Genomic DNA, 23,007 nt, shown 5'->3' on the forward strand with positions numbered 1-23,007 from the left:
AATGGATGGCTGATTATGTGATGCCTTCGTCACATTGACACAGCAAGCACATATTAGCCATTCATGCGCAGGCAGTTATGCTGAGAACATATACAGGCAGGCACTATAAAAGGGCAGGCTTCTGAGTCACTGCTCTAAACAAAGAAACACAGCTTTTTGTTCATGTTTATGAGGAGGGACTGCATTGTCCTTGATCTTGGTCTGATATGTAGACAGAGAGTTGGCTATTGGTCAGCATTGTCACTGGCCTGGCACACAATGGACAGGTAAGCAAGGCACACACCACCCTGCCCAGTGCCCACACACACTGATCTTTTGTCAGACGTACTGGCATAGTGCTACAGTTTCACTCACTGTTTGAGTAAACCCACAGTATACCCATCCACACCCACCAAGAATGTAATATGCAAGTGGATTGCCCTAGTATTATATGACATTATGTTCAAGTGAACTTTGTTGGCTTGTACAGCGGTGTGTGTGTGTGGTAGGGGTTCCCAGAATGACTGTGTCAGTAGCGACAATCGCCTACTGACAGGTCAGTTTGTGGAACCCATACTCTCAAACCTGCTAGGCGCTCGCAGAGATAGTTGGTGCTAATTAAAGCTGTGCTGCTGGTAATTACCAACATAGCCGAAACTTAATTTCAGGGGGCTTGCTGGGGAAAATCTGTATATTCTACACAAACCTCCTCTGCAACATGTAATTTGGCGATCCTAAAAAGAAGCTGAATATAGAAAACTACAGAATGTGTCTTTATTTAGATGAGCCACTGGTTTATTTTTGAAAGACAAGGGATAGTAAATCACGACTCATAAACAAGCTATAAACACGGCCAGACGTTTTTCTGATCCTGCAGTATAACATAGTTTTAATAGACATTAAGAAAGACAAAAAACTAATAAAACAGCAGAAAACGGACAGAGGGAGACACCAAGAGACAGACAGAAAGGGACAGAGAAGCATAGTGAAAGAGGAGAGGCGGAGAGTAAGACTACCCTGATTGCTTGTGTGTAAACAGCAATGTGTACAGCTTCAATTTTAACAACTTTAATTCTTTGTTGCTGTGGATTTAACGTCGAGCACAATGACTTTCAAGCTGCCCATAATGACTTAATGGCAACAGCCATTACTGAAAGTAATTTAATGTGGGGATGACTCAGATGAGATCTCTTCAAAAATATTTACAGAGTCACTCATCGCTAAACCCGTTCCCTGTGTATAAAAAAGAGAAGACGAAAAGAAGGTATGAGAGCAGTGACATTAGGCTAGTCATCACTGGTAAACAAATGATTTTCAGATTGTACATGGATGAAAATAATTCAACCACTTCCAACAGATTATAATAATCTCCACTGTCAATGTAGCCGATACAGTCACAGGTGCAGTTCTGTGCTCCTGTGTGTGTGTGTGTGCAGTAGGATGTGAACATAGAAGACACAGGGACAGTAGTTTGTGAACATAGAAGACACAGGGGCAATAGGATGCGAACATAGAAGACACAGGGGCATCAATTGCACAAATCATTCAGCAGGGAAGCCGCCACTTCTATTCTGTGGTCTGTTGTTCTAGATAGGTTTTTATTGGCTCCCTGTCCCCCTCTAGTGGTATCTCCACAGCCCTGCATCAACACCAGAGCCACCCCTGTGAACTTATTATAGATTAAATGTTTTCCATTTGTTGCGCTCAAAGCACTAACGTACTGTAAGCTGTGATACAAAAATATTCCAGTCATGCCGCTAAGAGGTCACAGGGAGTGGGGTACGATGGCACCACCCTTTCTGAAATTAGGAAGTGTGCCTCATTGAAAGACTTTAAATCACTGAAAGGAAAAGGAGGGAAAGAGAGACGCATGATGACATTTGTAAAGTGCAGGAAAGTCATATGACAACACAGAGTCACATGATGTCATGTGAGTAGAACACTTTGTCTAAATGAAGGACTAGAGTGCCTATGCAGGATCTGAATAGTGAATAGACCCAGTAGTATTCATGCCCAGAAACAGCCTTTCTACAATGTAATAAGAGAGGGCCATGACTACAGGCAGAAATACAGGAAGAGCTATAAGATTACAGAATATTTGGGCCATGGTGCAGTATACTGTATGTCCCTGTTTTTCTTCTTTCTTTTGCTCTTATTTTGAGGAGACAAAGCATCAATTTGAAGTTTTGAAAGTTGATTTATGACATCAACATCTATTGTTACCCTTTTTGTTTTACTTCTCAGCTGTTTTTATTATCTATATTTGCTCACATTCACATAACTACAGAAAAGAGCTGAAATGCTAGAGGCAATAATTAAACTTGTATAGTTTGTGTAGCTATTCTGAATGACTACATAATAGGCTACAAAATATATTCAAGGTCTTTCAGATTGTCTAACAGCAGACTGGCAAATTTACACCTAAAGACTAATGGCACCCTCTACTGGCCATTAAAGCTCCTGACCTATATATATTTTTCAATACATTTCCTGAGATGACCTTAAAGGGAATTCAATTATATGAAGAATATAATATATTTTTTCTCCCAATTTAGTCATTATGCCAATTAATTCCTCCCACTGCTTGCCACTGCTGGCTCACTTATCAGTGAGGAGCCCCAGCTGGGATGACATAGCGCCTCAATCCAAGTCCTCCCGTGCAACATTCCCCGCTGACAGGTGCTGCCCCAGCCCGTAGGGGTGTGTGTAAAGACAAAGATAGATCACCCTACCTGCCTGGGTTCCCTCCCCAAACAGACTTAATTCATGTAGAAGCTCAGCATGCCGGATGTACCATGGTGATCGGAACCCTTAAACTCCATGGTGGTGGACAGGTATTTTCCCCAGCACCTCCGCCCGATCTCCCAATTTATATTATATAAATTCAAATCATGATTAGAGCTTCCGCCTCAGTGGCCGCGGCAGCCTTTAGACAGTTTCACTAAGCAAGTTTCGCAATGAAGCTATACTTCCTACTTCCTGTAGTACACAACTACGCATGCATCAAGATAATAGGTGCTGTGCTTTCACAAGGCCTCTGATAAACAGAAGTGTGAGAAAGAAGCAATCTGAGCCACAGAGTAGATGTAGTAGATAGAGTAAACTAACTGGCTAACGTGTGGTTTCCCTGATGGTGTAAGGACATTAAACCTGCCTGTTCTAATATGTGAACGTGAACCAGCCATCAATGCTTTTTTTGTGTTACCCTTACTTGCTGTTCTGTTTGCAAATTGTTAATAAAATAATCATTCACTCAATCAATCAATCAATCAATCAAGATGACTACAGTCATGCATATCCAGAGATCCAATCTGTTAATTCTAGCCTCGGCTCAAATCTAATTTAGCAAACAGATTTTGTTTCTCCGTCTCATCTTTTATATTGTATGAAATAATTTACTTTTTTTGTTAATTTCTTTTAATGAAGTCAATGAAGACATTCAAATCAGTCTGAAACCTTGATCAAATATGGAGATAACTGACGTCACAGTACTGACGTCACATGCCATAGGCTTTGTCATCCACTTGGAAGCTACAGTTAGAGAACATAAAAGTCACCCCCAATGACATGAGCCTTTAACAGAGAAGCTTAGCTGCACTCTTCAATTACACTAACCTGGGCTGGGTTTGTGCTTTTTAACCAGCAGTTAAGGTTCATTTGTGGATAGGACACAAATCCTATATAAACAAGGATTTCCTCTATAAAACACAAAACACAACAACTCTGGGTTCATGTTCTATTAAAGTGCGTCACTTCATGAACCCACTGACCGATCAGAAACTGCAGCACCAGACATGACCTCTAGATGGTGTCATCCTACTTTGGACTGTCTTGTAGAAAAGTAAGCTGCGCCACAACTGAGGGGAAAAAAGAAAAAAAAAAGGGAAAAAACACTTCTCAGATTACATTTGGGAGTGAAAAGTTTGGCATTCCAAAACACACAATGGAGGACAAATACTTTAACATTTTCCAGTTCATCCTCACTGGGGGCAAAAAAGGGACACAACTGCGACTGTGGACTCCTAGATGACAGATGGGAGCTCACTGTAGGTAATACACTGAGCAGTAAAGACAACCAGATGTTTTGAAACCCTGTTCGCCAGCCCTCCTGATCAACAACACACAGAGAGGAAGGGGTGAGCAAAACACAGAGGGAGGAGGAGAAGAGGGGCAGCAACAGAGTCACAGAATGTACCGTACGAGAGAATAGTAGGAAGACTGACAGAAAGAGTAGGGGAGGGAGAGAAAAATATAAAGTGAGATTGCGAGAGAGTAAGAGAAACAGCAGGGAGCAAAGCCTAATTTAAAGACGACCACATAACCCGATGCGTTGAAAATGTTGTCAATTTTTTCTTTGTGCAGTTAGTTGCACGCCTAAGTATAAATTCTTTTTTTAGGTTTAAGGGAGCACGAGAAGCGAAGGTGTGACAGGGAGAGTACTCGGAGCAGTGAGGGAGGGGAGAATGTTTTTATCCTTGTGTGCCCTATGGATGTATTTAAAGACCCAGCTAAGGGGGAGGGGCCAGTGAGCAAGGACAGCGGAGCAGGGGAGAGGAGTGATTTGGTGGTAGAATATAAACTTAGCCACGTATTTGTTTTGATATTTTATCTATAAATATTTGCTACTTACTCACCAAGTAAAATTTACTTTATGAGCATACTTTATTAATACACTTTTGAAATGAAATAAACTCAGAATCACCTGTAATTCTGCTATAACTCTGGGTGAAAGTTTCACAATACTGCAGTGTAGACAAATATGTGGGTTCAGCAGGTTTTAGTTGTCTCCACCAGCCGAAGGCATGGGGGAGAGTATGTTTTGCACTCCGTCCGTCCGTGTGTCCGTCCGTCCGTCCGTCCGTGTGTCCGTCCGTCCGTCCGTCCGTGAGCAGCTAATCTCGGCCACCGTTAACCCGGTCGATGCCAAATTTTGCACACACACTCCCTGGATGCCAACCATGAACCTCTGCCCCAAACTTTCCAGAACGGCCTGTTATAGCGCCACCAGGAGGCCGCTTTGTGCAAAACAAGTTTTTGCACAGTACACCTACAGATTGTGTCCAAACATCACGCAAATTGGTACACAGTCTCTCTAGAGCCATTCAACCAAAACGGTCTTTCAGATTTCTCAGACTCCATCCTGATTGGTTAAGATTGGCTTCCAATTGCTCAGTTTCAAACAAAATGCTGCAAATCATGAACACATCGCGTGATTTCCGTGAAATTGGGCACCCACATTCCCACTAGGCCGAGGACGAAATGCCACATGAACAATTTCAACTCAGCCTCAAGGTGGCGCTATAACTGGCCCAAAAGTGTTTTTACCTCTAACTGCACGGATCTGTGGATAACTTTGTATGCCAACTCCCTAGAGGACAAGGAAAAACCTTTGCCTGGAATTTTTCACATCTGCTCTTTATAGCGCCACCAGGAGGCCGACATAGGTAAAACACATTTTCTATTATTACTCCTTCACATTTTATCCAAATTTCACGCAAATCGCTACACATGATCTCCATAGTCATGTGATCAAGACAGGTTTGTTTGATTTATCATATTCCATCCTGATTGGCCACGATTGGCTCCTACAGTTTTCAGGAGTAGCAAATGGCCACAACTCCTCAACGCAGCGTCCGATTGCGAGGAAACTGTGCACGCATATTCCCACTAGGCTGAGGAAGAATCCTGGTGGAGACCTGTGCCGATTGGCACTTTATCTAGTTTATATTGCGGACCCACCAAACCAAACACATTCAGCCATGCATCACTCAACTGGAGGTCCCCAACATCAGTTAGTTGATTATGAAATTTATGATTAATGATTAATGATTATGACAAAATGAAGTCCAACAGTATTATCTGAATGAAATATTTAGCGGCAATGTTCGTCAACACTATTCTCTCAGTTGTTATGAGCAGCACTGATCAAGAGTTAACCGTGCCTAACGTAAACAAAGCTGTGTACACCAGGCAGACAACCAACATGCACATTCATGAGCCAGAGCCCATAGGCTTGTAGTACTCCACGTCCTGAAATGATGTCACACACACAAAATGCTGTGCTCTCGAAAACTTACAAAAATACTATTTTAAAAACTGACTCCTTTTGTCATTTTTTTTAATATAAAAAAATGAAATGAATAAATAAATATTTGAATAGAGGTGTGTTTTTCTCTGGGTTGTGTATGGGAAAAAAGGTTTTTGGGGGGCAAACTGTAGTACCAGAGTTGGCCACTATACTCGCAGACCCCCCTCCCAGTCCTAGGGGCTTGGTGTGCACTCAGTCAGAGGGGTCAGTGAGTGCGCTTGTTCCTGGACTGCCTGTCAAAACAGTGTGGCTACCCGCTGGAGAATTCAACACCGCCCCATTCTGTGCGCGTGTGCGTACAAAAACGCAAAAAAAGAAAAAGAAAAAAGAAAATGCACTCACAAACGTGTACTCCCCCCTCCAACACATGGGGAGTCTTCCATACGTTTTTAACTATGTTGCTTGTTGTGCCCATCATTAAAGCCTTAGCAACAAACCCACATAGGCTAAACACTGACTTTAAGACCTACGTCAATGCATTATCATCCACTGTAATTACGTTTGAGCCCCTGTCATAAACATGCATGGATCAAACAGCTCTGGCGCAGCAGCAATACGGAGTGTATTAGAAATATTTCCTTACCAGGTAAAGGAGGAAGGTGTGCAGGCCGGTGCCCAGACCCACTGACGAGAGGATACCTAAGCCTACCCAGTAGGCACACCACAGGAACTTGTTCTCCATGTCGCGCACATGCTAAGGAGGCCATGAGAAGGGGACAGTCAGGCACGGGGTAGAGACACATGCTTGGAGTGAGAGCAAAACAACATGAAGGACACACACACACACACACACACACACACACACACACACACACACACACACACACACACACACACACACACACACACACACACACCCCACACACACACACACAGACACACACACACACACACACACACACACAGAGGAAGGAGACAAGAGGCAGGGCCAGAGTGAAAGTAGGTGCGAGAGTGAAAGTGTGCAAAACAGAGAGGACCATAAAGGGTGGAAGAGGGCAAGTGAGTGGTAGAGAAAGAGAGAGAGGGGGAGAGAGAGAGAGATCTTGAAGCAGAAGTTGTTTAGGAGTTTTAGAGAACAGAGCCGTAGGGTAGGAGTGTTCAGCACACAAGAATAGAATCATTATTCCTTTTGCTGGTAGCCAGATCTTATACAACTGTTAAAGGAAGACAAGCCAAATCTCTCTCTTTATTTTTCCTCCACTGTCCTATATGACTATCAATCTTTCCATTTATACAGATCCACGAGACCGCCTCCCTCAGGCTAGAGCAGGTTGTTTTCAGGAAGAGGCATGGATTGTGTAGGTTACGGGAAAAAGGGAGGGGGGGTGTTATTGGGAATGTACTCCATTTCCCAGTGAGCCATGGGGAAAACAATGAGTCACGTGCAGTGCAGGAAGTGCAGTACCAGCCACAGCCAATTGTTTAGCATTGTTCCTCAGAACTGTTTACGCATTATCTCAGGATTTTATAATATTTCTGGATAATGATATTTCTGAGCTCAAGAACAGACCGGTGTCTAATCAAAGGCTGAGAGCACCTGCAGGTAACCCGTTTCCCGAAAGGCTTAGTTTGGTGTTACGTGCGACTTAACTGGCTTTGGGAAACACCACTTGCGTAGATTCTCTAGACTAGAGCATAGCCTTACTGTCTCCTTAACAGCACGTAAGGACATTAATTAATTTAAAAGCAACCCCGTTTCCCCGAAAGCCTTCTTAGCCTACGCACTGCTGTTCCACCCAGCAATTTGAAAGAGCGACCTGGGGCGCTAGTAAGACCCTTCGCAGCGATATGTGTGTTCTTAAGCTCATAATGTAAAAATGTAATTGCTAGTTTATCTTAGCATCATCTATAGAACTTTAGCTAACTTGCCATATTTTATTTATTTTTTGGTTAAGTCGGCGTCGATTGCTAGGGTTCTCTGACCATAGAGTTATAAAGAATAGAGTGAGGACCAGGTGCGACAGCCCCGCCCCCTGCTATTCATTTCAATAGAAGTTGCTCAGTGGCGTTTTGAAGCACCCGGAAGACAGACAGAAGTACCATTATAACTCAATGGCTCGAGCGAGCGGAAGTTGAGAGTGGACTTAAAATTTGAGGTCTGCGTTACGCACATGACGTCACTGAACGTCCGTCCACCTCCATGAACGTGCTGCAGTTCCACTTTTGGCCAGTAGGTAGTGGCAGCTTCAACGTTAGCCAGCCATTCAGGGGGCTTGTCTCCGACCAGTTACGTGCGTGCTTATGCTACATCGTAGCGTAATACCTGGAAGTGTAGTGAAGTGCAGTGCAGTGTCCGTGGGCACTCCATGGCCCTGCCCGCCACCGCGGAGGTTGTGGGTTCGAATCCACCGTGGTGCATTCGGCTTTATTGAGCGTCTATACAGTATACGAACACAATTGGTGATATTTGTCACAGGGTGGACGGAGTAAGACGAAGGCTCTACGTCCTCAGTGACAAGTTGACAACACAGAAATGTGTTTGGGGAGGAATCAATTGGCATAACGTCCACACACAAATTTTCTTTGTGTTTTTGAATAGACAGCAGCAGTATCTGACAAGCAAGCGGACATGTTTTGGCCCTCAGGCACTCGTCGGTGTCAAAACGATCAGACTGCTGCTGCGGTTTGCTGCATGTGAGTCTGCACCCTTTCATTAAACTATTGTCAGTAGAGCACGGTTAACTCAGGACGTTTGTCCTATAGTATTTGGACTCTACCACTAGGGCTGCCAACATTGGACTGGGTGGACTTCCCAAACGGAGATCTAGGTGTCCTGTGTTCCAAATCCAGGGGAAAGGACAATGCAGGGGTCCTGCAGGAGATTTGGTTGGATCCAGGAGTGTTGACAGCCCTGCTCTACCACTACTGGAAAGAGCTTGTTTAGGAAATATCTCGCCTTCCTAAACAAGCTCTCCATTTTTGCTCAATAGTATACACTTCTGGGCTTGGAAGAACCCGAGTTCAAAACCCAGGTAAGGGCATGAAAGTTGCGGAATGCAGCTTTAAACATTGTAAAAGGATATGTCCACCGTAGGCTAGCCACATGCGTAGTATGGCTTTTGGCAGGAAAGAAACAGAATCAAGCTCAATTTATAGGCATTTGTCTACCATTTAGCATCCGTTTTCTGCCCAATCAATATCGATGGTTTGGTGCAGCGCACTGGAGAGTTATCAGTGGACTTGTGCAATTGATACAACTAGGTACAACTGAATTATACTGTATACTTTTGAGTAATAAAGCTCTGTGACAAAACAACCCCAATCCATTATGGGTTAGTTAGAGGTTATGCCAAGTCTGCCTGAAATATAAAGCAAGCTCTAGGCACTCAAGGGTTTTAAAAATATATAAACTATCAAATATTTTGTCATTTTAACATGTGCGCAACTGCGCGTGTATGCACAAGATAGAGAGACAGGGAGAGGGAGAGGAAGAAGAGGGTGCCAGAGCATGTATCAAGTACAGAACCAAAATAACCTACAAAATAACTTATTTTAGAAATACCATATCACCCACCTTCTGGTGTGTTCCTTCCACCTGGTAAGCAGCGGAGAGGAGAAGTAGCAATAGCAGTAGACCAAACACCGTCCGTCTCTGTTGTCCAAGTCTGAATAATACGGGACAAGAAAGTTAAAAGTTAAGATGATGAACACGTTCGATGTGGGAGGGTGTGTGACAGTGAGGAACAGGAGTAAGTGGTGTTTAAAGCTGAGGGGAGGATGAGAGAAACTGGGTGGGAAGAGAGGGGATAATGAGCCGAGATGAAAAGGTGGAGGCACTGGAAGATGAAAACAATCATTTGACCCCTCCCCCCTCTCTCTCTCTCTGTTTAGATTTATGGAGAAATCTTTATTGCTTTGGATTGGAATGGATATATAGCCAAGCGGCTAGCCAACTATGATGGGAATGCAATGAAGGGGAAGTTAACTGATCGACCTCTTATTGCAACTTCAAATAACTTAACTCTTCTGCGACATTTCACTATAGTTGTAATTTATATCTAAAGGTGATAGGCCTACAATTGAATGTTGAATTATGGAGCCAAAACATCCAGCCCGCGTGCTGCTGCTGCTTAATGCCTTACCGTCATGCACGGAATAAATCTATAAAGCATCATGATCATCGTCCACTCCACTCCTCAATGCTAGCAGTGCAGCTGAATTAGCAGACACACACAGTAGTAAAGTAGTAAAAACAGTCATGTGTTCTCTCTGGCAGAACACTGCCGCGGTGCTTGTGGCTCACCACATCCTCTTGTAGTTTAGAAAATAAACATGTTGTCCTCGTACTCTCGTAGGCTACAGCTAACCGCGAAGGCCTCCCTGAGCGCACACGCTCACGCTGACCTTCTTTTAGAGCCGCGCATGTTTCAAGAAACACAGGCTATCAGGTGAGAGGAGTAAAGTGCGACACAGCAGTGCGGGCGGGCCGGGAAGAGTTCGTCATCGAAGGAAGGCGGCTGACGTAATTTGCATAATTATTGTTCTTACTGTGTCTGTATGTAGGAGCCGGTGTGTGTGTGTGTGTGTGTGTGTGTGTGTGTGTGTGTGTGTGTGTGTGTGTGTGTGTGTGTGTGTGTTATAAGACCCTCTAACACGGTAACATGTCATATAATGTCTCATGTAGTGATTTTATTGCACATTATATCTGACTGTAGACTAAACTATGAGCAAGGAGTAGGCCTACTCTGTGTTGATACTAGCAAATAGCAATGAGACACTCAAGGACGACTCCTGTCTGAAGCACGCTGTCAATAGTGCGTGCGTGCGTGTGCGTGCGTGCGTGTGTGTGTGTGTGTGTGTGTGTGTGTGTGTGTGCGTGCGTGCGTGTGTGTGTGTGTGTGTGTGTGTGTGTGTGTGTGTTTGACATACCATGATTGTGTAAATGTAACCTTTTACTGCACCTATAATATCTGTGTCGTTATGCATCTCCCGCAGGGACGGATTAACTCCCAGAGGGCCCCAGCTGGGCCAGTCATTTTTTTGGGGTCCCCCATAGTGCACATGCGCGCAACATTTTCAGGGTTTATGTTGTGCGGCACAACATCATTTAATATGTAATAATAATAATATAATTATTATTATTATATTTAACGGTAAAGGCAGCTCCAGACAGCCTGCAGGCTGTCGGCCAGTTTGAAAGTGTTGGGAGCTTGTCGGCAGGAGTGCAACAAACCATGTACAACCCAGATTCGGCACAAACAAGGGACTAAATTATTTTCGCTCCTATGCCACCAAAATGTGGAACGCCCTACCAACAGTCATTAAGACATGTGAATCCCTTGACTCCTTCAAAACCGCTCTCAAAGGGCACCTACGGATGGCTGCAATTCGAAACTGGCCTCTGTAAGATCTGAATCCCCCCCACCCCCCTTTCCCCTCACTGTATATGTATCTTTTCCCTTTTTGCTTCCTATATGATGAATTCCTGTTCTGTTCTTTAGCTACATAGAAATGTCTATTTGTATGTCTCTAAATGTTTTGATGAATTGAACAATGTGGACCCTGTTGTAAACAAGTGTAATGCTTAATTGGGTCGTCCACTCACAGTTAACAGTCTTTGTATTGAGTTTGTGCTTGAAATGTACTGTAAATTCTGCAAACTGTTAATAAATATTTCAATCAATCAATCAAACTCCTGACGACAAGCTCTGGTTCAGTCTCTATCCTTTTAATACTCTATGGTCGGAACCCGTTGATGAATAACTTAGCATGTTCGGTCGGTTGTTGATCCTCGGGAGTCGACGCTATCCGTGTTGTATAGTGATGAGGGGGGTAAATTATCATAGCGAAGCTAGCCAAAACAAATGCTATCTGTGTTTTGTTTTGGTGAGGCTGCAGAAGCTCTGTGTTGCCAGATTCTGAGTGAAACAAGCGACCAGGTCTATGAAAACAAGCCCAAAAAAGCCCTACATCAGCTATTTTCAAAAATAATCCCAAATAAGCCCAAATAAGCAACTACACTTCAGAAATAAGCCCAAACTAAAGAAACGCACAAGTATGAATATTAAACTATGCAAACCAGCACTACAGGCTAATTTGCATGGGAAGAAATTCGGCCGACTGGTTTGTGCTGATAAAAAATGCTAGTCTGTTGCAACCTGACAGTTTTAAGTAATCTTTGACTAGTCTGAATGAGACTGTTTGGTGTGGAGGCACCTTAACACACATTAGGCTATAGGCATAGGCTACTCTGTCTTAAATAGTAGCCTACTGTAGCCAGCCTTCATCTGCCTTTGCAATGCATATTATTGCCCCAGGCAGATTAAAACTGGCCCCTCAATTGTGGGAGGACTTCACGACCGAAGTGGTGACGTCGTGATGAGCCAACCAGATTCATCTGGAACAAGGCTGTATCAAACCAGGGCCCAGTATGCAAATATGGGGCAGGACATTGCAGAAAAACATCTAACACTGAGAGGGACGAGACTTCTAATATCCACACAGTGATATTAATATCACTACGCAAGGCTAAGCCTATTGCTGCCAACCACTCCACAGAGTTACAGCCAGCATTTGAAGAAGCGGGGGGCATGCATCTCATCTCACCTCATGATACATTCCCTGAGCTTCATGATCAGTTCCAGAACAAAGTAATGCAGTGTAAGGAGAGGTTTTTTCCACAACACCAGGTTGTGACGTTCCTCCATGTCCCTCTGCTTCCTCTCACCCATGTACAGGACTGAGTCTGACCCCACATAATATGGAAGGTACACAAAAATATGAACACACAAAGGTATAACATAAATGCAGTGATATAAACCAATGAAAGAAAATTCTGTATTGTCATTGTTTTGAGCGATAGTGTTTGCCATATTTATGTCATAGGAGTTGGGTCGGTCTAGGGTCTCACTGTTCAATTTCACTATTGCAGTAACTGATTGCATGCAGTAGATGTAAGAAAAACCTTTCCAAAAGTGTCTCTTTGCTGCTTATGTCATGAGATCATGTTCATAATATAATAACAGATATCAGTTAATTGTAATGCAAACTGTGCTTTGATTTGTTGTTTTACCTGTGGGCTGTCCGCTGTGCTGATCCTTGGCTGCTAAACGTCTCTGAGCAGTGAGCAGTGATGGAGACCTGCCGAGAAATTGGACTTAAGTTTAAACACTATGTGCAGTAGCACGTACACTCCTTAATCTACCTTGGAGCCAACACAGATATGGACATTTAAATTATATAACTTACGTAGAAAGGACTAGGACCATATCACTCTCACATACACACCAACTGCCCATGGGCGTTTATAAGTGTGGAATAGGTCACAGCACAAATGCTGTGTGTGACAGATTACTAGTAACCCAATCAGGCCTGGCTCTTTGGCAACCTCATGATATACTCACCCCTGAGACTCTGCCTACCAGCTCCATGAACTGACTGACACACTAAGGCTAGGCCCATGCCATGTCGCTCTATGTCTATATGTCCCTGTACTTTTATATGAGACAATGTTCCTTCCTTTCGGTGACTACAGAGAGATTCAAATGCAGACTCACAAATAAAAGTACCTGTACGTTCATTATAGGGCCTGGGTTCTCACTAGCTCCGGTCTATAGTGTTAGGAGGACGTCTCCACAATATGCCATTGTCGAACCCATCATTAAGAAACCAAGCCTAGCTCTCCACAGACCCAACTAACTTCAGACCCATCTCCAAACTACCATTTCTGTCCAAGGTCCTCGAGAAGGTTGTTTTCTCCCAACTTTAATCTCACCTAGACAATAATCAATCCCTTGAGATTTCCTAATCAGGAGTTCTAGCTCTCCACAGCACCGAGTCTGCACTCCTAAAAGTCACAAGTGACCTGTTTTTGACTGTAAACACAGGCAACATTGCCATTCTGGTGCTGCTTGACCTGAGTGGGGCAGTTGATACAATCTAGAATGAGGCCAACGAGGTTGCGAGGTTGGCACCCAGGGAACTGCCCTCAGCTGGTTCAAATCTTACCTGGCAGAACGATAATTTGTAGTTGAGCTCGGCAACACTTCATCCTCCACCGCCCCCCCTCTCCTGCGAAGTCCCCTAGGGGAAGCTTTACATGCTGCAGACGACACAGTTATACGTTCCCCTCAAACCAAATGACACACACTCACTGGATCCCATGTTAAATCCTGGATGTCAGATAATTTCCTTATGCTAAACGACAATAAAACAGAAATCGTAATCTTTGGCTCCCCACACCCAACACATAATATCACAACCTCCCTCGCCCCGCTGACAAATAAACCTCACGTAAAAAACGTAGGCATAATCCTGGACCCTCAAATTCAATAAACAAATAAATGCTGTTATCAAAGGAGCCTTCTTCTAATTAAGGCAAGTCAGCAAAATAAAATGCCCTCATTCATTCAATTCATTATACGCCGGAATTTCAAGTGCTTCCCACTCTAGACTGCAGCTCGTCCAGAACGCTGCAGCTAGACTCCTGACTGGAACCAGAAGGTGGGAGCACATTTCTCCCGTGCTGGCCTCCCTCCACTGGCTCCCAGTTAAATTTAGAATCAATTTTAAAATCTTACTATTTGTTTATAGCCCAGCATGGGCTGGCACCTCCCTACATCTGTGAGCTGCTTCCTCCTCCGGATAACCCTATAGGCCACTTAGGTCAACTGATCAGGGGCTCCTCAAGGTTCCACGGACTAAGCTCAAGTCAAAAGGTGACCGAGCCTTTTATAACCATGATGTGTTGAGCAATATGTGACATTTTTGCGAACTGAGTTTTTATATTGTGTAATGTGTATAGTTACTTGTTTTTTCTCTTGGTGTACAGCACTTTGGTCAGCCTTGGCTGTTTTATTTTTTATCTTTTTTATGTGCTCTATAAATAAAGTTAACTTGACTTATGGACCAGAGCTAGGCCGGGTCTCGACTCACAGGATTGGTCAGTGATCAGTTTGATGGGGATTTTAACACGTAGATATGTACTATATGTAGCTCACTTGTCAGTGACACTCGCTAATTCACACGCACGCGCACACGCACACGCGCACGCACACTTCCCTATCCTAGGTATAAATTGCCAGACAACAGCACAGATTTTACAGGCACCCAAGATGACCTTGAGGAATTTACTATATGTATTCTGAGGCATACAAGGGGCGTTGTTATTAGCTTTGCTCAGTATCCATTTGCGAGAACTTATGGCCACTTGAAAGCCTCATAATGTTGTGATGGGAGAAACACCTTGCTGACATTTCTAATATACTAAGTGCTGAGTGTTAATTGACACTCACATAAGCAATAAGCATAAAATGCTCAAATGGGGAACACAACAAAACAGAACTACATTTTAAAGCACAAATCTTTTGTGTGAAAATGTCAAAGCGCTTTATTCTTATAGGCCTAGTTATCAGCTATAGACTGTTTGTTCAGTAACAGGTGTATCCCTGACCCTGTCTCTTAAATAAACAGAAAATGCATTTTCAGATGGGTTGCCGATTTCATCCAATTAGGAGAGAGTACCCATTTATGAAAGTAATTTCTTTTTGTATCCCGACCTTACTTTATTAAAGAGCTGGAGAGTTGGAGATAACCCTTGTTAATCAATGATTACTATCAGAATACAAATCTATTTACAGACTTATCTTACCCTACCTTTGATTATTATTATTATTCTTATTATAAAAAAAGGAAAATAAGGCATAATTATGGCATCCACCTCATCCTTTTTGTAACAAGGACAACAAAGCATACTCCAATAAAAGTGCTCAACAAGTGCGTCAACAGAGCCTGTGTGGCTTGGTCACAGTTCAAAGTGGTGGAAAATTGACTACAGTGCAAACAGACATCTCAAACATCATTAACAACGAGTATTTTAAAGTCAATGAGGACACAATTTGTTTATGTAATATAATAATCCACTATCATAATTTCAAGACACCAACAATAATCCTTGTGGTAGCTAGTTGTAGTGCAAAAACAAGGGCTTGATTGCGCAATCTCTTCCACCAAAACAACAGACTACATGAGATGTGTTGAACCAATACCATGCTTTGGCTGAGAGCATAACTAAAGCCTAACAAGAGCTAAATATACTCTCTGAGAAATTTTATATTTTACAAAATGTCAACTTACAAGCATAATGATGGTGAATTGTAGAGCTAGTAGAGAAAGTACCACAAACTTGGGTTCTATATCGACTATCTAAATTAATTTGTAGCGATTAAAAAATAATAAAGCAACTCACCATTCAGAAGATCTTTAATCCAGGGTGAGCTCTGTGTTCAAATAAACTTCTGGCGGAGCACCAGTGGCAATGTAGGGCAAAAGTAAGCTATACATGAACTCCATCATAGCTTGTGTGTGTGGTGTGGGTGTGGTGATGGAGGGGGCCAGGAGGGGATAGCTAGTTTGAGGTTTATCGGGGGAGGGGATGCAGACTGACTAGAGAGAGAGAGACAGGAAGGCAGAGACAGAGATAGACATAGACATCATTTGCCAAGTAGAACCTGAAGGGAACCAGACTAACTACGTCGCTATAAATAAGTAGATCACTTTCCTGGATCACACTTCTAAGTTCTAAGTAGGCTTCATATAGAATAGAATATGAATAACACATGGGTAAAGAGACCACCTACGGCTCTTTGCAAAAGAGGACATCCAGGACATCAGAGTTTTTGGGTCATGAGTAGAAGCAGAAGATGTGAAGTGTCATCATGTTCATACGGGTAGAAAACATATACTATATATATAATCAGTAAAATAAAATAGCAAATTGTGCCCGATTTGCTGGGACCAGAGTACATGGTGTTTATATGTATGACTAGCTCTCAATGATGACGTAAGAAATATGGTCATTTATGTAATCTGGTCCCAGCAAACCAGGCACAAATTTGCTGTTTTATTTGCATACGCATCAAGTGGCGGGTTGGCTAGGACGGTTTTTGGCGCAAAGTAACCACAGTATACCGCTAATCAACTTACAAATTACATATACATAATGTATGACTAGCTCTCAATGATGACGTAAGAAATATGGTCATGTATGTAATCTGGTCCCAGCAAATCAGGCACAATTTGCTGTTTCATTTGCATACGCATCAAAAGTGGCGGGTAAATGACCATATGTCTTACGTCATCATTGAGAGCTAGTCATACATATACATATATATGTAATTTGTAAAATAAAATAGCAAATTGTGCCTGATTTGCTGGGACCAGAGTACATGGTGTGTATATGTATGACTAGCTCTCAATGATGACGTAAGACATATGGTCATTTATGTAATCTGGTCCCAGCAAATCAGGCACAATTTTTGCTGTTTTATTTGCATACGCATCAAAAGTGGCGGGTTGGCTGAGACGGTTTTTGGCGCAAAGTAACCACAGTATACCGCTAATCAACTTACAAATTACATATAGCCTACATATATGTATGACTAGCTCTCAATGATGACGTAAGACATATGGTCATGTATGTAATATATCTGTGCCTGATTTGCTTGGACCAGATTACATACATGACCATCTTACGTCATCATTGAGAGCTAGTCATAGATATACATATAGCCTATATGTAATTTGTAAGTTGATTAGCGGTATACTGTGGTTACTTACAGAGAATGGGGGAGTTATGTTTGTTATAAAAGAAGATATTTCCATTAAAATAATTCAAAATGAAATCAAGATATTAGAAAAAGTAGAACACGTATGCATACATGTAAAAGATAAAGATCTATATATCATTCTTATGTACAGATCACCTAAAACAGACCTTTCGAAATTAAACACATTTCTCGAAAACATGGTAAAGTATCTATCATCTCCGACTATTACTACTACTTATTATGATAATAGGAGATTTCAATGAAGACCAATATAGTGAGAAAGGTAGAAGTATAAAGACCTTCATGTCAAGATTAGGCTTTAAACAATTAAATACAAATCCAACTACAGATTACGGAAGTATTTTAGATCATGTATATTTTAACAAATGTTAAAGTATTATTACAGAAATTGAAGTTAGAGACACCTATTACTCTGATCATGATTTAGTATTAATATCACTATATTCCAAGATGAAATACATTTAAAACAATTGACAATTTAGAATAAATAATAGAATAATTATACTGTATAACATATTTTAATTCAGTTTATATACCTTTTTTTCATCACATATCAATGATTTATTTTTCTTTAAAAAACTAAAAAGGGATCCAGAATATATCTACATCGATAAAACTGTATTTCTTATATAGATAGAAACTTGAACCATACTTAATAATACTAGGTGTTTATATGCATAAAGTAGGTAGGTAGCAAATAGTTACACCTAATAAGACATTTCAAACGTTCCTTCACAGAGATACTGAAATTTGACAGTTTACAGCGGTCGAAAGTACTTGCGCGCTCTGCTTGCGCACTAGTTGGCCATTTATGGCCTACTAGTGTGCAACAAGCAAGTATGCACTCGACAGAGTGCAGTTCTAGTTCTCTCTATGGCTCTGGGACATGCGTAAGAAGCCTAGATTCAATGGGAGTTGTATCCGACACGTATGGAAACGTATTGTGACCAATTCTCATGAAAATGATACCGGAGGAAATCACATTATGGGTTCACTCGTCAAACTGGCGGTGATGAGGATGGTGATGGAAAGAACAATACGTTCAGTGTAAAAAAAAAACAATGTCATTTGTACAAAAAGAAGTGGAGAGCCGTGAGAGAACGGCCAATCTTACGCAAGGAACGCATGACCCCCCAGAGAGAGAATCAAGAGAGCGCTCAGAGCGCAACTGGGAGAAAATAACGGAAAAAAGGAAAACCTACAGCGCTGCCTCGACCGCTGCATTTCCATACTGCGAGTTTCAGAGATGATTCAAAATGCATATTCTGTAATGGTAATCACAAATCCAAGAACTGTACTGAACGGACTGAAGAGAAACACTGAGGAAACAAGGCAGGTGTTTTGTATGTCTGGTAGGCATGCAGGCATGTCGCGCGTAGAACGCAGGGCATTCACTGTGAAGAGTGCGGGCGCAGACACCACAAAACAGTTTGCAATCAAACAATATACAGCGCATGATAGACGCGCCGACCACGGCAACGACAGACAGGCTGACCACAGTGTTGCAGATGCAGTTAGTAGTGTAGCAAGCAACTCTGACAATAGTAGCCTACAGTAGCCTATTACTGCAGACAGCTACCATTTGGATAGATGCACCAACGCAAAGCCAAGTAGCCAGGTGCCTATAGATGGGGGTAGCACCCGCAGTTTCATTAAAGAGGATATTTCCAGAGCACTTAACCTGCCAGTGATGTATGGAAATCACAATTCACATTAATAATAGCTTAAATAACTGTTCTAAGTTGTCTCTGTTCAAATGAGAGAACAAACATGTTTGAACAGGATGCATGGACAGCAACAGGGGTCCCTGTATGCTAAGTGGATCTAGCTTGCTGATAGCAGCTGCAGGCAAGCACCTACTGGGCTCCCAGCCTCCCTGGTGACCATACCTTATTTGGACATGAGTGGACCACTTTAGACTTTTGGGACAGTGGGGGTTTGGGAACCACCTTTTGCCATGTCCCTTTGATCTCTTTGTTCTGACCTGTATAAGATTCCACTGAAATGTCTGTAACTGTGTGTTAGTCTCTGGGAAGCCGGCAGGCTGAAGGAGGATCCATGGGGCCTGGCTCCATGGCTGTGATCTGCTGTCTTTGTACTCTCTGCAATAAAATGGAATTGAAAACATTCATTGGCCTGTCCGTGTCAGACTCTTCTCTCTTTAAGTAGCTAGGAAATATAAGTCACCAGTTATAGGTAAAGAAACGTTGAATATGTATGTGTTTTGGTATACGGTTCCAAAACACCCCAGAAAATTACCTGCAGGAAAGTGAAGGCTCGATCGTTTGAGAAATATTAAGAACAATCAAAGCATTGCTGTCCATTTATTGGAAACACCCAAGTTGAGCTCTTCTATGATTAAAGCGCCAAACGGAAAGATAAGGAGGGACTTGGAAGCAAAAGGAATGCCCATAGCAGATGTATACCCATTATAGGGATGGATGCAGTGGAATTAGGAGTCCTAATTGGTGGAGACCAATATTGGTAAATGGTCACAGGAAAAATGGAGAGACTGAATGAAGGACTAGTTGCAATGGAAAGTGTATTTGGATGGCTGGTGCAAGGAGAAGTCACCACGCTAAATATCATAACTGAAGTTGTGGACATTGTTGATGCACATCAGTGTCGGAGAGGAACAGGCACCGTCAGATCAGTTACGCAACCTTTGGGAATGAAAGAAATGCATTCTGAGAAGGGAGACATGGCAGTGTATCCCAATTCCCAAGCCGTGCATATCCACGGCTTCCGAATCCCAAGTGGATTCCCACTATAGGCTGAGGAAGAAATGCCACTTGACAGTTTTCAAATCAGCCTCATGGTGGCGCTACAACAGGCCAAGTTGCGTCACACACACACACACACACACACACACACACACACACACACACACACACACACACACACACACACACACACACACACACACACACACACACACACACACACACACACACACACACACACACACACACACACACACACACACACGTTTAAATTACTCCTAAACATTTTGCCAAATATCACACACTCTCCTATCCTCCTGGTGGAGACCTGTGCCCAGAATGTTTTTCTAGTTAATTTCTGCATCTCTTAGGGCCCATTTAACCATATAATGCATTTTGGATGGCAAAAATGGCAGATCTGCAAGTTCAGTGTCTTGAATGAGATGTGCTGTGAGTTTGCATGTCTGCTATTTTCCAGCATAGTTGCACAGTGAAGTATAAACAAGGCTTTAGGATTTATAAGTCGTTTTTAGAATCCTCCTCCTCAGGAGCATATCCACGGATATCCCAAGCCGTGCATATCCACGGATATCCCAAGCCGTGCATATACACGGCTTTCCAAGCCGTGCATATCCACGGCTTGAAGCCGTGCATGCCTAGGCTATTCCCACTATAGGCTGAGGAAGAAATGCCACTTGACAGTTTTCAAATCAGCCTCAGAAAACAATACACTGAAACCACATAAGACAGGAACGCCCAAAAACGTCACATCCGGTTTTTACCCTGGGAAGAATTTTCTATGGCTGCCAATGTGACCTTTTCCAATCCTTAATCATATACGGACAAACATCTATGCCGATTATATCTAACTTGCGGAGGTAACGTGCCTTGTCCACGGGCAAGAGATCTTTCAACGTATGGCATTGCAAATACGTTTGATAATCGCTACTCTGCGCAATATTGTTTTGGAAATGCCGCAAATTGCATTGCAGTGAACGAGAGCAAATCACAACTTCCCCTGGGGGTGGTGACTCCGCCCTGAATACGTGTTGTGGTGTCAGTCTATATGGATGGGGATCCTGCCCTGCCCAACAGCACCCCCTATTGGTACTCTAAACGGACATAGTCACAGTCACATATAGCCCCTCTCGGAACCCCCTGGGTCAGCCCAATCCGAACCGAACCGGGCTGACCCCTGGGGTCCCTGTGCGGTGATGTGTTTTCGTATGTAAATGTTGGAACGCAGACATAAATACCTTCGGTAACGTGGTTTCTGCGCTGTTTGAGAGCTTTTGTTCGTTTGAGGGCTTCTGAATGTGTGAACTCTAGTTTCCAACGCACACCGCTGCGAATTCTCCTGTGCTGCGGAAGCCGTTAAGTATTTTTAATCTATGTTTGACCGATTTGGAAGCTTTGATTCCTCTCTTCCTGCCTTGTTTATTGACATCCAATTGTACCGCCTCCAGCTGTACGGTTGGCTAGCTATGTGTCCCTACGTTCCTGCCTCTGATCTGCTCTGTCATAGCTATAGCCACTAGCTAGCCAGATAGGCGGTACAATGAGGTGTCAATAAACAAGGTAGGAAGAGAAGAATCAAAGCGACCAAATCGGTCAAACAAAATACTTAACGGCTTCCACGGCACAGGAGAATTCGCAGCGGTATTTATAGGTACTTATAGTTCACACATTCAGAATAACTCACACGAACAGAAGCCCTCAAACGGCGCAGAAACAACGTATCCACGGTATTTATGTTTATTTATGTCCGGGCTAGGTGGCAGGGTAGAGGAGGAATAGGACCCCATGGCTACTGGGTCTCAAAAATGTCAGAAACTTCAGTACCATTGGGTTCTGACTTGTGGGGCTAAGGGCCGATTCATACTCCTAATCCTATTTTACCGCTGTTTCGGTGCTGTAGTGCCGAAATGATTTCGGCTCGTCAGAGATTTTCAGTAGCACCGAAGAGCCGACTTTAGGACGGTACCCGCCCCCCCCCCCCCCCGAACCTCAAATGACGTCAAAGTGTAGGCTCTACAGCGCCGAACCGACTTTTATTCGGCTCTAAAATAGGAGTATGAATCGGCCCTTAGCAACATACTGGTTAGGACATAGTCTATAATAGGGACAAAGCTGTTCCTGTGGAAAATAATGTTGAAATGAAATTATCACGTTGATCACTACAAAGTAGTGTAGTAGTTTGACGAGAGTAGGCTACAGTAGCAGGGGTCTGCAACCTTTTTTTAATGAAGTGCCATGTTTTTATTTTCTAGATCGTCAGTGTGCCACTGTGCCATATCAACATTAATTAATTTTAATGACACCACAGGAAAAATTCCAACATATTTTGCTTGTCAACAATTTTTTCCTTTTTCCTTCTTTTTAAATATTTTCTTTCACGTTGTTAAAATGATCATTAGACTCAGGGCAGAGTTCAGTTTTAATGAATGTAGAATGCAGGATGTAATTTACACACTAATGTGAGGGACTTCATTTTAAAGTTTATTTAAAACCAAAAATACTCTCTCACACACTTGCCAGTGTGCCAGTGATCACCCTCCTTTGTGCCAATGTTGGCACTGGTGCCGAAGGTTGCCTACCCCTGGGCTACAGCATCTTCTTGCAATCTATTTTCTACAGTCTATGCTTGGTC

General features: G+C 42.8%; 1 protein-coding gene across 7 annotated transcripts in view; it reads right to left on the reverse strand.

Moving 5' to 3' along the window:
* Window positions 1-16,373, reverse strand: part of LOC310873991 (vacuole membrane protein 1-like) — a 79,653-nt gene extending 63,280 nt beyond the window's left edge. Inside the window, exons 1-5 of one of the 7 annotated variants that reach the window (XM_083786635.1) lie at window positions 16,254-16,323; window positions 13,080-13,147; window positions 12,614-12,752; window positions 9,582-9,672; window positions 6,651-6,761 (exon numbers count right to left, since the gene is read on the reverse strand). In XM_083786635.1, the coding sequence (XP_083642761.1) occupies window positions 6,651-6,761; window positions 9,582-9,672; window positions 12,614-12,738 (327 nt within the window). In that variant the 5' untranslated portion in view covers window positions 12,739-12,752; window positions 13,080-13,147; window positions 16,254-16,323. Of the gene's footprint in view, window positions 1-6,650; window positions 6,762-9,581; window positions 9,673-10,149; window positions 10,264-10,310; window positions 10,397-12,613; window positions 12,753-13,079; window positions 13,148-13,255; window positions 13,331-14,014; window positions 14,080-14,586; window positions 14,623-16,253 lie in introns of those variants that run through there. The other 6 variants (XM_083786636.1, XM_083786634.1, XM_083786638.1 and 3 more) reach the window with 6 other exon arrangements.
* Window positions 16,374-23,007: the final 6,634 nt, after the last annotated feature.

This window comes from Protomyctophum parallelum (genome assembly GCF_964188405.1).
Source record: "Protomyctophum parallelum genome assembly, chromosome: 1".
NCBI lineage: Eukaryota > Metazoa > Chordata > Actinopteri > Myctophiformes > Myctophidae > Protomyctophum > Protomyctophum parallelum.